This window comes from Lutra lutra, chromosome 13, assembly GCF_902655055.1.
Source record: "Lutra lutra chromosome 13, mLutLut1.2, whole genome shotgun sequence".
Lineage (NCBI taxonomy): Eukaryota > Metazoa > Chordata > Mammalia > Carnivora > Mustelidae > Lutra > Lutra lutra.
In genome coordinates this window covers 64,589,265-64,602,370 of record NC_062290.1, presented here as the reverse complement: position 1 = coordinate 64,602,370, position 13,106 = coordinate 64,589,265, and the positions used below count along the sequence as shown (strand labels likewise).

The window sequence follows — 13,106 nt, the reverse complement described above, 5'->3', positions numbered from 1 at the left end:
CTTCTACTCCTAGGTATAAACCTGAGAGAACTGAAAACATATGTCCCAACATAAATTTGCACATGAATGTTCATAGAAGCATTATTCATAATCATTATTCATAACAGCCATAAAGAAGAAAACAATCCAAATGTCCATCAGCTGATAAATGGATAAGCGAAATGCAGTATACCTATCCAAAACAGGCAAATATTCAGCAAAAAGTACATTAGTGGCTGCCTAGAGCTGAGGGACTAGGGTTTAGAAAGTAAATGCTAGGGGCGTCTGGGTGGCTCAGTGGGTTATGCTGCTGCCTTCGGCTCAGGTCATGATCTCAGGGTCCTGGGATCGAGTCCGGCATCGGGCTCTCTGCTCAGCAGGGAGCCTGCTTCCCTCTCTCTCTGTCTCTCTCTGCCTGCCTCTCTGTCTACTTGTGATCTCTCTCTGTCAAATAAGTAAATAAAATCTTTAAAAAAAAAAAGTGAATGCTAAATAGTATGAAGTTTCCTTGGAGTAAGACGAAAATATTCTACAATTGATTGTGGTGATGGTTGTATAATCTTGTGTCCATACTACTAAAAAATAGTGGATTAATGGATTATACACTTCAAAAAATGATGATGATGATGGAGGGTAGCACAAATATCATTACCTCATTTTATGTCAGTGGGCGAATGCTTAAAAAACAGTCTACATCTGTATTGGGAAGCAAACCCCAACACTGAAAACTAAAAGGCAAACACAAATCCAGAAAAAGATGGATATCATTATGACTTCAGGAAATACTTTTGTTTTTGTGTTTTTGAGAGAGAGAGAGAAGGCACATGCATGTGAGCGGGGGGGGGGGGGGGGGGGGTGGGATGTGGAATCCTAAGTAGGCCCCACACAGTGCTCCATCCCTTGACACCAAGATCATGATCTGAGCCAAAATTAATAGACACACCCAACTGAGCTCCCCAGGCGCCCCTACAGGACATACTTTAAATCTACCCTACACAAAAATAAAAGTATAACAAAAAATGAAATAAATAAAATTCAATGCGTATGTCCCAAACAGAATAACAAAAATATAAGAAAAACAAAAATAAACCTATTATCAGTGTAATTGGAGGCTTCACTATTTCATAACAGGAAATGACAAAGAATTTTTAAAAGTATGGAACTGATACAAAGCATAAATTAAACGATTGCCTTTGGTAGGCTCCAACCTGGCAGAATCAGGTTCAGGAAAAAAGATTTCAACAGATAAATAGGGAAAGTTATAGAAAGAGACTATGATAAGGCAAATGTAAAATCTTAACAACTGGAAAACCTGGGTGTACTACTGAACTTTTCTCTAAGTTTGAAATTAATTCAAAATTTAAAAATTTTAAGTAAAATCAATAGTTATATAACAGGGGACTAAGACGCCAAGGATGTTAACACTTTCTTTCCTGGACTACAAGGATAACACACAAAATTTGTTCTCCTACTGGGAGGCAGAGAGACACCTAATTTTAATACAGAAAGCTAAAAATTCTATGCCCCATTCTTAAACCATAATGCAAAAACCACAAAACAAAGTATCTGTAACATATCTACACTTACATGTTTTATAACAATCATGAGAGGAATTTTACCTGAAATGCCTCTCATGGTAAGGAAAAAGACACATAATGATCAGTTGCCACCTAAAGAATGTAAAAAGAGGAAAAAAAGGGAAAGTTGAAGGGGGAAGGTAGTACTAAGATATAAAATTAATCAAAAAAATAAATATGATACAAACATCATTAGAGAACATTTCAAGGAAAATGGTATAATGAGAAATGCAGAGTAGCTTTCAAATATGAAGAGGCAGAAGGTGGATTCAAGGAAAGGTTTGAGAAGGAAAAGAATGGAGTGCAGTCAAAGTCACAAGGAACACTGGCAGGAGAGGTGCTCAGGGTTGGGCACTGCAGAAATAAGAACATGCATCCAACCTGGTCATGGTGAATAACAGGAATGAGGAAAGAAATACACACCAATTTGACTTTCCTCCAAACAAGCTCTCCATCTCAAATTAAATGCATCACACTTCACACCGCCTCCTACAGCAAAAGATCCAGAAGCTAAGGGAGAAAAAGATCAATGAAAGCCTAGCTGGGCAGGGACTGGCAAAGAGAAGTGCTCACACCCCATCGGACAGCTCTGGCTGACTTTTGCCCTGTAGAAACAAGAGCCCAATGTTGCCAATACCTCCACGGTTTAGAAGGGAAGACCACAATCCAAACTTTTAAGTGAAACCTCTGGATTTTTAATGGTTAGTAACCAATGCAATTTTTAAAAACACTGCAGGCCATACAAGTGCTCTCAGTTCTGCCCACGTCCGCTGTTGTTCTCTACACTGTGCTCCCAGTCTCTTTTCTTCTCCCAGTCACCTTCACCACTGCCAGCCTTTGCTTTCTAAAACCATGATGTCACTCAAATCCATTAAGTTTCCCTTCATCTTTAGAGCAAGTGCCAAACCTTTGGCACAGCCTTCAAGGCCTTCTACTAATGTGGCAACATGTGATTCATCTCTAGCTTTAATCCCCACACCCCAATATCCCAAAAGATTCCCTTTGCTGCCCCACCTTCGTGCTCTTTCTATCACCATTCCCTCGGGCTTGAATACCCACCCTTCCCAGCTCTCCTCGGTTTCTACGTTCATTCAGTTATTCATTCTACAAATAAATATGTAAGGGGCACCTAATTTTGTGCCAAAACAGACAAAACTCCCTGCCCTCTCTGAGCTACACAGAGGAAACAGACAATAACATGTAGAGTAGGTCACATAGGAGAAGGTGCTTTGGAACAGGAAAAAAAAAAATTAGGAAAGATTAAGGTGGGAGAGGGGCAGAGAGGATAGAAGATAGAAAAGACTGAAATTTGGGACGCCTGGGTGGCTCAGTTGGTTGGACAACTGCCTTCGGCTCAGGTCATGATCCTGGAGTCCCGGGATCGAGTCCCGCATCGGACTCCTGGCTCCACGGGGAGTCTGCTTCTCTCTCTGACCTTCTCCTCGCTCATGCTCTCTCTCACTGTCTCTCTATCAAATAAATAAATAAAATCTTAAAAAAAAAAAAAAGACTGAAATTTTAAGGCATCATTTTGAAAGTGACATTAAAGATCTGAAGGAGCTGAGGGGATAAATAACGGGAATAAGAAGGTTACAGGCAGGGGCACGTGGGTGGCTCAGTGGGTTAAAGCCTCTGCCTTCAGCTCAGGTCATGGTCTCAGGGTCCTGGGATCGAGCCCCGCGTCGGGTTCTCTCCGCTCAGCGGGGAGACTGCTTCCCCCTCTCTCTCTGCCTGCCTCTCTACTTGTGATCTCTCTCTGTCAAATAAATAAAATCTTTAAAAAAAAGAAGAAGAAGAAGAAGAAGAAGGTTACAGGCAAAAGGAGTATCAACAGCAAAGCCCTCAGGCAAAAGTGTGCCTAGTGTTTCAAGCTGACATTCTACTCTGCCTTAGAAGGCCCAACTGAGTGCCACTTACTCAGGAAGATTTTTTTTTTTTTATTCCTACAAACCAGAATTACTCATTCCCTCAAAACTGTACTCATATCTTCCTTAGGTCACCTGGATAGTGAAAACTTTCTTTTTAAGCATATATGAATGACCACTGATCAATTAATCAAGAGTCAGGTAGAAAATCATTTTAAAATGAGTCAGTATCCAATCATTTAAAAATGAGACATATACATTTTGAACTTCACACATATAAACATACATTTCCTCATGTAGCACCAAAACCTTTGGGTCTACCAAACACAGTTCCCTCCTTTCTAGGATAAACTTCACCTATTATCTACAATGTCCATTTTCCTTTCCTTTAAAGTAAAAGGGAGACTTAAAAGTACTGAAATTTTTGTTAAGAGCAGAATCCTTCCAGAGATTTATAAGGTTTCCCCAATCTGTCTCAGTTGTCTTGACCACAATCTAATTCATTGAAAGGCAATTCTCCCAGCCTCTAGTCTTTATCAAGTCTATCCAAAGCATTTCATAAAAAACAAATTTTTGCATTAATATTACACCAATCTGAGTAATTTTTATTAATTTATACTCAAAGGGCCACTGGTATAAATAATTTTGAGAACAAACACAAATGATTCTTGGTAAGCAGAGAAATAAAGGAAACATAAGCCAACTCAAGCTAATCTACCAGCTTAAGCATCTGTGTGCAATAGGAATTGGTTAGTATGGTTTATTAAGGGAATGTCCAATCCAAAATGTTAAAATCAAGCCCAGCAAAGGATCTGAATAGATGTTCCTCTAAACAAGATATATAAATAGTCAATAAATACATAAACATGTGCTCAACATCATTAGTCATTAGGGAAATGCAAATCAAAACCACACTGATATACAACTTCACATACACAAGGATGACTATAATCAAAAAGACAGTAATAAGGGACACCTGGGTGGCTCAGTTGGTTAAGCAGCTGCCTTCGGCTCAGGTCATGATCCCAGCGTCCTGGGATCGAGTCCCACATCGGGCTCCTTGCTCGTCAGGGAGCCTGCTTCTCCCTCTGCCTCTGCCTGCCATTCTGTCTGCCTGTGCTCGCTCTCTCTCCCTCTCTCTCTCTGACAAATAAATAAATAAAATCTTAAAAAAAAAAAAAAAAAGACAGTAATAAGTACTGGCCAGGATATGGGGAAATTGGAACCTCACTGCTGGTGAAAATGTACAACAGTACAGCTGCTTTGGAAAACAGTTGGGGAGGGGGGGCGCCTGGGTGGCTCAGATAGCAAGCATCTGCCTTCTGCTCAGGGTCATGATCCCGGCATCCTGGGATCAAGCCCCACATTGGGTTCCCTGCTCCATGAGAAGCCTGCTTCTCCCTCTCTCGCTTCCCCTGCTTGTATTCCCTCTCTCACGGTTTCTCTCTCTGTGTCAAATAAATAAATAAAATCTTAAAAAAAAAAAAAAGAAAAAGAAAACAGTTTGGGCAGGGGGACGCCTAGATGGCTCAGTGGGTTAAGCCTCTGCCTTCCGATTAGGTCATGATCTCAAGGTCCTGGGATTGAGCCCTGCATCAGGCTCTCTGCTCAGAAGGGAGCCTGCTACCCCCTCTCTCTCTGCCTGCCTACTTGTGATCTCTCCCTCTCTGTATCAAATAAATAAAATCTTAAAAAAAAAAAAAAAGAAAGAAAGAAAGAAAAGAAAAGAAAACAGTTTAGGAGTTCCTCAAACTGTTAAACATGGAGTTACCACATGACTCAAAAATTTTATTCCTAGGTATACATACACCCTAGAGAACTGAAAACATACGTCCATACAAAAATGTCCACATGAATGTTTGCAGCAGCATTATTCATAATAGATGAAAAGTGGAAACAATCCAAATGTCCAGCAACTGAGGAATGGATAAAAAGACATGGTATATATCCATATAATGGAATATGATGCAACCATAAAAAGCACTGAAGTTCTGACATAAGCTACAACATACATGAACCTTGAAAACACTACACTCAGTGAAAGAAGCCAATCACCAAGGCCACATGTTGTTTGATTCCATCTACATGCAATGTCCAAAAAGGCAAATCCAAAGAGACTGAAAAGAGATTCATAGTGGCCAGGGGTTGTGGGGAGCGAGGAACATGAGGTGACTATGACTGTTTGCAGGTATGGGGTTTCTTCTTGGGGTGATGAAAATGTCATTAGATAGTCAAGATGGTTGCTCAACTCTGTGAATATATATAATTGTACACCTTTTAAAAATTCCAGTGCTGTCAGTGTTCAATAAACGCTTATTAACTGGGAGGTGGATAGGGGGACTGTTGAAAGCCCAGATGTATTAAATAGAAATTTCTTCATACAGATTTATAAGAAGCTAACTACTTCTGTTAGAATATGAAGCCCTTGAAGGCAGGGATGGCCTCTCATTTATTTCCCTTTAACATCTAGCATATTAGAGCACCCAAAGCAGGTACTCAGTCAAGGCTCAATAAATAAATTAATAAATACCCACATATTACATAGCAGGGATCTAGAAATCCTGATCGAGATTCCACAAAGATTTTTTAAAAATTCACTTTTTAGTCCCCGAAATCCTAAGTTGCTACTAACAAGGCATGTCTCAATATGAAGTTTACACCACCTGTACCATCCTAACCACCGTATCACAATCCAGAGGACCCATTTCTAAATTCTGTGACTTTTTTAAAACCTAGTTCAAATCCTCCACCTTATATCTATCGCCAAATGTCACCTATTGGTCTCTCAGTATATTTTTCCACTTCTTTAACCACATTCCCTAAGATGGAAATGTTCCTCATCTGTTTTAGCCTCATCTGTTCTTTTCAAACAACCTAGAGTCAAAAAGAAGCACTGTCATTATTTTCATGTTACAAATGAGGGGGGGAAAATGCCATGTTTAAGGTCACCTGGTCCCTTAGGTTCAAAGTTCATCCTTCTTCACATAAATCATGTATTTCCAAACTTTCTTCTCTTTGGAGGAACAGGGAACTTTCTGATAAGTTAGATATTAAAAGATTAAGTACAAATAAGATATAAAACACCAAACCAACAATTATAAAGTCCAGAATGACTGAAGAGCTGAAGCATGAGAACAATTTTTTTAAAAAGGCTTGTTTGGAGCACCTGGGTGGCTCAGTTGTTGGGCATCTGCCTTCGGCTGGGGTCATGGTCCCAAGGTCCTGGGATGGAGCCCACCACCGGACCCCCTGTGCAGAGGGAGGCCTGCTTCTCCCTTTCCCACTCCCCCTGTTTGTATTCCCTCTCTTGCTGTGTTTCTCTTGATCAAATAAATAAAATCTTAAAAAAAAAAAAAAAGGCATGTTTAGAATAAGAAAAAATAAACAAAGGGCCCACTGTTTTGGGAAGATTTTGTAATATCAAGAGATGACAAGGACAAATACAGACCCATTCAGCTTCTTCTTTGCTTGGGTAATCTTCATCAAGGAGCTCAATCTTAAAGGGTAGAACTCTTGATAAAACGAAGCTAACATCTGAGGTAAGTGGCAGGAAGAAAGGATAGTTACATAATACAGAGCTAGTTCAAAGGAATTTGCATTCTGACTGACTTATTCGCTAAGCATAATACCCTCTAGTTTCATCCACATAGTTGCAAATGGCAAGATTTCATTTTTTTGATGGCTGAGTAGTCAATCAGAGAAAGACAATTACCATATGATCCCACTCATATGTGGAATTTTAAAAACAAAACAGAATCATAGGGAAGATAAGAAAAAATAAAACAAGAGGAAATCAGAGAGGGAGACAAACCATAAGAGACTCTTAATCATAGGAAACAAACTGAGGATTGCTGGAGGGGAGGGGGGTGGGGTGATGGGATCACTAGGTGATGGACATTAAGGAGGGCACTGTAGTAAGCACTGGGTATTATATAAGACTGATAAATCACTGACCTCTGCCTCTGAAGCTAATAATACATTATATGTTAATTGAATTTAAACAAAAATAAAATAAATAAATAAATCCCACAAGACTGCAGGAAACCCAAGGGTAGAGAACCTCTTTTCTTGAATATTTTATAATTAGGTATAATGTGCCCAATTGAGAATAAAAACAAAAAATGAATGCGTGGGGAGAAAAAAAAGAATCTGCATTCTGATCTAAACAAATCACACTCTATGATACTAAAAAAACTTTTAGATCTGACTGCTGATTATCTAAGCTATCTTGACAAGATGCCAGAAGACCAGAGATGAAGGAATGCATGCTCCATTTTCAAAAGAGGAGAATTGCCTATCCAGAAAAACATCTATGGGTAAACTTGCCATGTATCCCCTGAAAAAGTCTAGAATGGGTAAATACATTTTTTTTTAAAGATTTTATTTATTTGACAGAGAGAGATCACAAGTAGACGGAGAGGCAGGCAGAGAGAGAGAGAGAGGGAAGCAGGCTTCTTGCTGAGCAGAGAGCCCGATGCTGGACTCGATCCCAGGACCCTGAGATCATGACCTGAGCCGAAGGCAGCGGCTTAACCCACTGAGCCACCCAGGCGCCCGGTAAATACATTTTGAACACAATAAAAAGTAAAGCCACCTGGGCTCTTTATTAATATTAAGGCAGGCTACACAACATTTGCTATTAGATAAGATTACTAAAATGGAAACAGGGAGAATGATACAGACATATACATAACTGATTCTAACAAGATGATCTGACAGAATCTTTAAATAATAGTCTAGTGAACAAAATGGGAAAATGTTGAACAGCAGAAATTCAAAAATCTGTTAAACTCTACGAGGATGCATAGGTAGTTGAAGAGCTGGTTGATTAATGTATCAACATTAACCAATTCAGCAGGAAGTCTCCTATGAAATATCACAGAGTTACATCTTTTTCCAGGATCTAGACAACTTCTATTAATTAACTAAAGCCATAGACCTGCTTTTTAGATTTGCAAGGGCCACTAATGCTATGAGTGACCAAAACACACTAAGCCTCAAAGAAAGGTCAGAGTAGGCTGAAATGATGATCCAAAATTAAAAATGAAAATTAACAGGGACTGAACTATAGGAAACAAACTGAGGGTTGCTGGAGGGTTGCTAGAGGGTGGGGGATGGGGTAACTGGGTGATGGGCATTAAGGAGGGCACTTAAAGTAATGAGCACTGGGTCTTATGTGCAACTGACGAATCACTAAATTCTACCTTGAAACTAAGAATAATATAGTATATGTCAATTAAATTGAATTTTTTTTAAAATTTTTTTAAAAAAGAAAATCAACAGGAAGTCAAGGCCAGCATTTAGATTTTGGTGAAAATCAAATATAGGAATAAAGGAATAAACTTCAGTTTATGTGGAAATACCTGGGTAATAAGAGCAACTACAAAAAAAAATCTATGTGAATCTCAAGCTGCATTAACAGATGCACATTATAATTCTTTTTTTTTTTTAAGATTTTATTTATTTATTTGACAGACAGAGATCACAAGTAGGCAGAGAGAGAGAGAGAGGAGGAGGAGGCAGGCCTCCCGCTAAGCAGAGAGCCCGTTGCGGGGCTCAATCCCAGGATCCTGGGATCATGACCTGAGCCAAAGGCAAGAGGCTTTAACCCACTGAGCCACCCAGGCGCCCCGCACATTATAATTCTTAAAAAATTATTTTTCCATATGAATCACTCCCGGATTTTCATCCTAGAAACAGTTATAACAAGAATCTACAAGTATCATTTAGTTAAAACTCTAGCTTTATCTTTTTTAAGATTTTATTTATTTATTTGAGAGAGAAAGTGCACGACCAGGGAGGGAAAGAGAGAAGCTGAGCAGGGAGCCTGATGTGGGGCCTCAATCCAGGACTCCCAGGTTCATGACCTGAGCCAAAGCCAGATGGTTAACTGTTTGAGCCACCCAGGCACCCCAAAACTCTAGGTTTAGACCCAGAGTTATTCAAATGAATCTTAGCATTAAAAAACATTTTATTTGATAAGCCTAATTTATTGACATGTATATTAATATATCCTTGAAAGAAGGCTAGATATTATTAAATCCAAGTCCCTTTCTTAATAGAAGAGGAAATTAAGAAAATTGACTAACTTGCTCCAAATAGCATAGCTGCTTAGCAAGAGCTATGATCTCCAAATCAGTCCCCTTTTCCTACACCATGAGGGTTTCCAGCCCTCTGTGTCCTTTCTTAAAAGTTGTATTTTCACTAAAGAATTAGAAAACATACACAAAAACATCCATCAGCACACACTGTGTTTTGCTAAGGACAAATTAGCTTAGCAAGAACAAATAATCACAGCACATTAGCCAGTAAAATATTTTGACATGGTGTGATCACTTACAAGTTTGATAACAACAAATATTTTCTACAAAAAGACACTCCAATATACAAATGGTTTTTATTCTTAACCATGAATATATGATTATTTATTAAAGCCTTATCCCATATCCCACTTAACATTACAAAAATAAAGTGAAAGTTATTACATGGATGGAAAAGCTTTTAATGGACATGCCATTGTTTACAGAGCTCAAAATCCCTCTCCCATCATAAAACACACCATTATGAAAATTACTAAGAGATTTTAGACCTTGAAATCTAAACAGCAGGCCAAAGGTTTTCTTCACATAGGGTAGCATCTGTGCTGAGGCCCTCTTGCTCCCTCCTCACTCCCCCAGAAACAATGCTGCTTCAATAGCCCAAAGGTACAAAGGTTGTCTGGCAGGCAGGCCAGTGGATCCCCCAGTGGTCTGAAGTCCACCCTCTTTCCCCTCCTCCTCCTCCCCCCTCCCACCTCCCCCCAGGCCTTTTCACCCGCCCCCTTGGTTTAAAGAAGACAAGTGGAGAATTAAGAATTGATAAAAGGGTAAGTTAGCAAGACTGTGGCTTATGACGACTACCATCTGCTAGGCCAGCTTCAGGAGGGCCCACCCCACCACCCCTAAATCAGACCTGGAAGCTTCTCCTTGCCCCAGGGCTCCTCTGGGACCCCTTTTGAAAGGAAGAAGGAACTTTACTGCCCAGATAGCCTCATCACCAGTCACTTCCATTAGAGCCCCAGCAAGTTCTTTGTTTTCAAGGGGGGTGGGGGGCGGCCTCGGAAAAGAGGAGAGGTGACTCCCTTGCTCCCATTGCTGCCAATCTCCAGGCCCTCCAGCAAAACATACAAACACGCGCACAAGATCATTCTCTTTGAACTGGTTCCCTCTTTCCACACCACCTTAAAAACCCAGGGTCACACCTAGCTACACAGAGGCACTTCCTGAGATCTAATTACCTCTTTCTATACCCAAACCCTATACAGGAGGACTCCCTAGCTCCCTCCCTCCAAATGGACACAAACGGGGTTCACTCCAGGACTTCCATCCTTCTTCTTCAATGCATTCCCCAGGGTATATCCCCGAGCCACATGCAGAACGCACAAATACACAGGGTCATTTCCTGGGCCCCAAGACTTTTCCCTGCTCACATCCACAGACCCCGCGGTCACTCCAAGCCCCCGGAGTCCACCTCTGAACCCAAAGGATATATACACACGCACACACGCGCGCGCGCGCGCGCACACACACACACACACACACACACACACACAGTGACTTCTACCATCGTCAACCAACATCCTCTGGGCCACCCGTTCCCTTTACCCACAGGATCACTCCGAGACCCCAGTGTCCCAAGAACCTCCCAGCACATGGTCACTCCCTTGGCCCTCGGGCTCTGCCCGCCCCCCCGCCCCTCACCGTCTCTCTCTCTCTCTCTCTCTCTCTCTCTCTCTCTCTCTCTCTCACACACACACACACACACACACACACACTCCTGCCTCCCCTGAGCCTTCACAACACAAACACGCGCTCCCGCAAGCACACCCACGGTCACACCAGGAGCCCCGGCCGGCTTCCCCCGCCTTGCCGGGTCCCGTCCCCACCACCTCACCGCACGCCCGGCCGCTCTCGCCCAGACACTCGACACACATGGTCGCACGCACGGCCACTCCCCATGCTCAGCGCCGGGCCCCCGAGCCCCCAAGGCATGTTCGCGCCCTGCCCTCCGCCCTCGTTCACCCCCGGGGGCCCCCTCTCCCGGAGCCCCGCGCCCGGGCCTTTCCCAGCGCCGCGGCCAGGACGGGGAGGGTGGCGGCGGCGGCAGCGGAGGGAGGGGCCGCAGGGGCGGGCTCCGGCCGCTCCTACCTGAGCAGTTGATGCTTTTGCCTTTGCCGCCGGGACAGTCCCCGCCGCCGCCGCTGCCGCCACCCGGGGGCTGGTTGGACGCACGGCTCCCGGGCAGAGAGAAGGCGAAGAGCAGAAGCACCGACGTGTAACAGCAGAAGGCGAGCGGGGGCGCGGCAGGCAGCCGAAGCGGCGCCTCAGCGGCCGCGGCGCCCATGACTGGCGCCCCTGGACGGCGGGAAGCGCAGGGAGCCGCAGGCCCGGGGCATCCAGCCGCGCGCCGGGAGCCCCGCCGCTACCTCGGCGCCTCCTAGCAGCAACGCCGCTGCGCCGGGGAGCAGCCCCTCAGCATCCCGGTCCCACCCGCAGCGCCCGCCAGGCCCCGGCCCGCCGCGCTCGGGACGGAGTCTGAGGGTCCGGGCGCGCGCGAGGGTCGCGGGCGCGCGAGGGTGCGCGCGAGGGTACGAGCCCGCGTGGCGGGGGGAGACCGAGGCTGGGGGCGTGAACGGGCGCGCGCGCGGCGGGCGGGGGTCGTGGGGCGGGGGCAGGCCCAGCCCCTCACTCGCCGCTCGCCTTCCCTTTGTGTCCGCGGCCGTCGCCACCGCGTCACAAAGACCCCGGCCCGCCCGGTGAGGGGCGCGTGACAGAGCCGCGGGCGGGAGGGGTGGCTGCGACCCCGCCCCGCGCACACCCCCAGCGCCCGCGTCGGCAGCTCCGCCCCCGCCCGCGGCCGGCACCGCCTCCGGGGGAGCTATTGTTCCTGCGGCGGGGCGGGAGTGCCGAGGGCGGGGGTCGCGGGCGCTCCTCCGCGAAACCGCGGAGGATTGGCGGCCAGCAGGGATGCTCCGTATGTACTACCGTAACAGACATTTTTGCCGCCCTTTGCAAGTGGTTTTGAAGCATTTCCTTCGCCCAGCACCCGGGTTGGGAAAGAAGGGCAGGTGGTCTATTATACATCTAATTTCTAGGTGAAGAAATTGAGCCGCGGAGAGGTGAAGGTGACTTGTCCAAGGTCGCATACCAAGAAATGGACTGGACTCGAACTGGAACCCAAGTTCTGACTCCAACTCTGCAGTTCTTAGAGATGGGGTAAATGGCTAAATTTCTAGGCTCCTCTCCCCCACCCCTTTCCTTCATACACCAACTGAATTTTAAATACGGTTTTAAAAGTCTATATTGTCCTTTCCCACCAATAACTAAAACAGAGAGAAGATTTGCCATATGCAAGACCTGGACGAAGCTCTCTTTACGAGCATTCTCTCCAATTCTTTTTTACAGCCCTGCAAGGGGAGTTTTCATTCTCATCCCCATTCCACAGATGAGGAAGTTGGGACCGAAAGACTTAAAGTGATCTGACTCCCAGTCCTGTGCTCTTCCCATCACATGATAGATGAGACCCTCAGGCAGTAAGATAATGGACTGAATTGTTGGAAGGTCTTCTGCCTTTTTCATAGATTATGCTGCTTCTCACCTTGAAATTTTTAAAATCTCATTGAAAGATTGATAAATATGACTCAAAG

General features: G+C 44.2%; 1 protein-coding gene across 1 annotated transcript in view; it reads right to left on the bottom strand.

Annotated features, from left to right (window-relative positions):
* Nucleotides 1-12,264, bottom strand: part of TMEFF1 (transmembrane protein with EGF like and two follistatin like domains 1) — an 88,564-nt gene extending 76,300 nt beyond the window's left edge. The window contains exon 1 of the mRNA XM_047700291.1: nt 11,608-12,264. Within this exon, the coding sequence (XP_047556247.1) occupies nt 11,608-11,803 (196 nt within the window). The 5' untranslated portion in view covers nt 11,804-12,264. The remainder of the gene's footprint in view (nt 1-11,607) is intronic.
* Between the last annotated feature and the right edge of the window lie 842 nt (nt 12,265-13,106).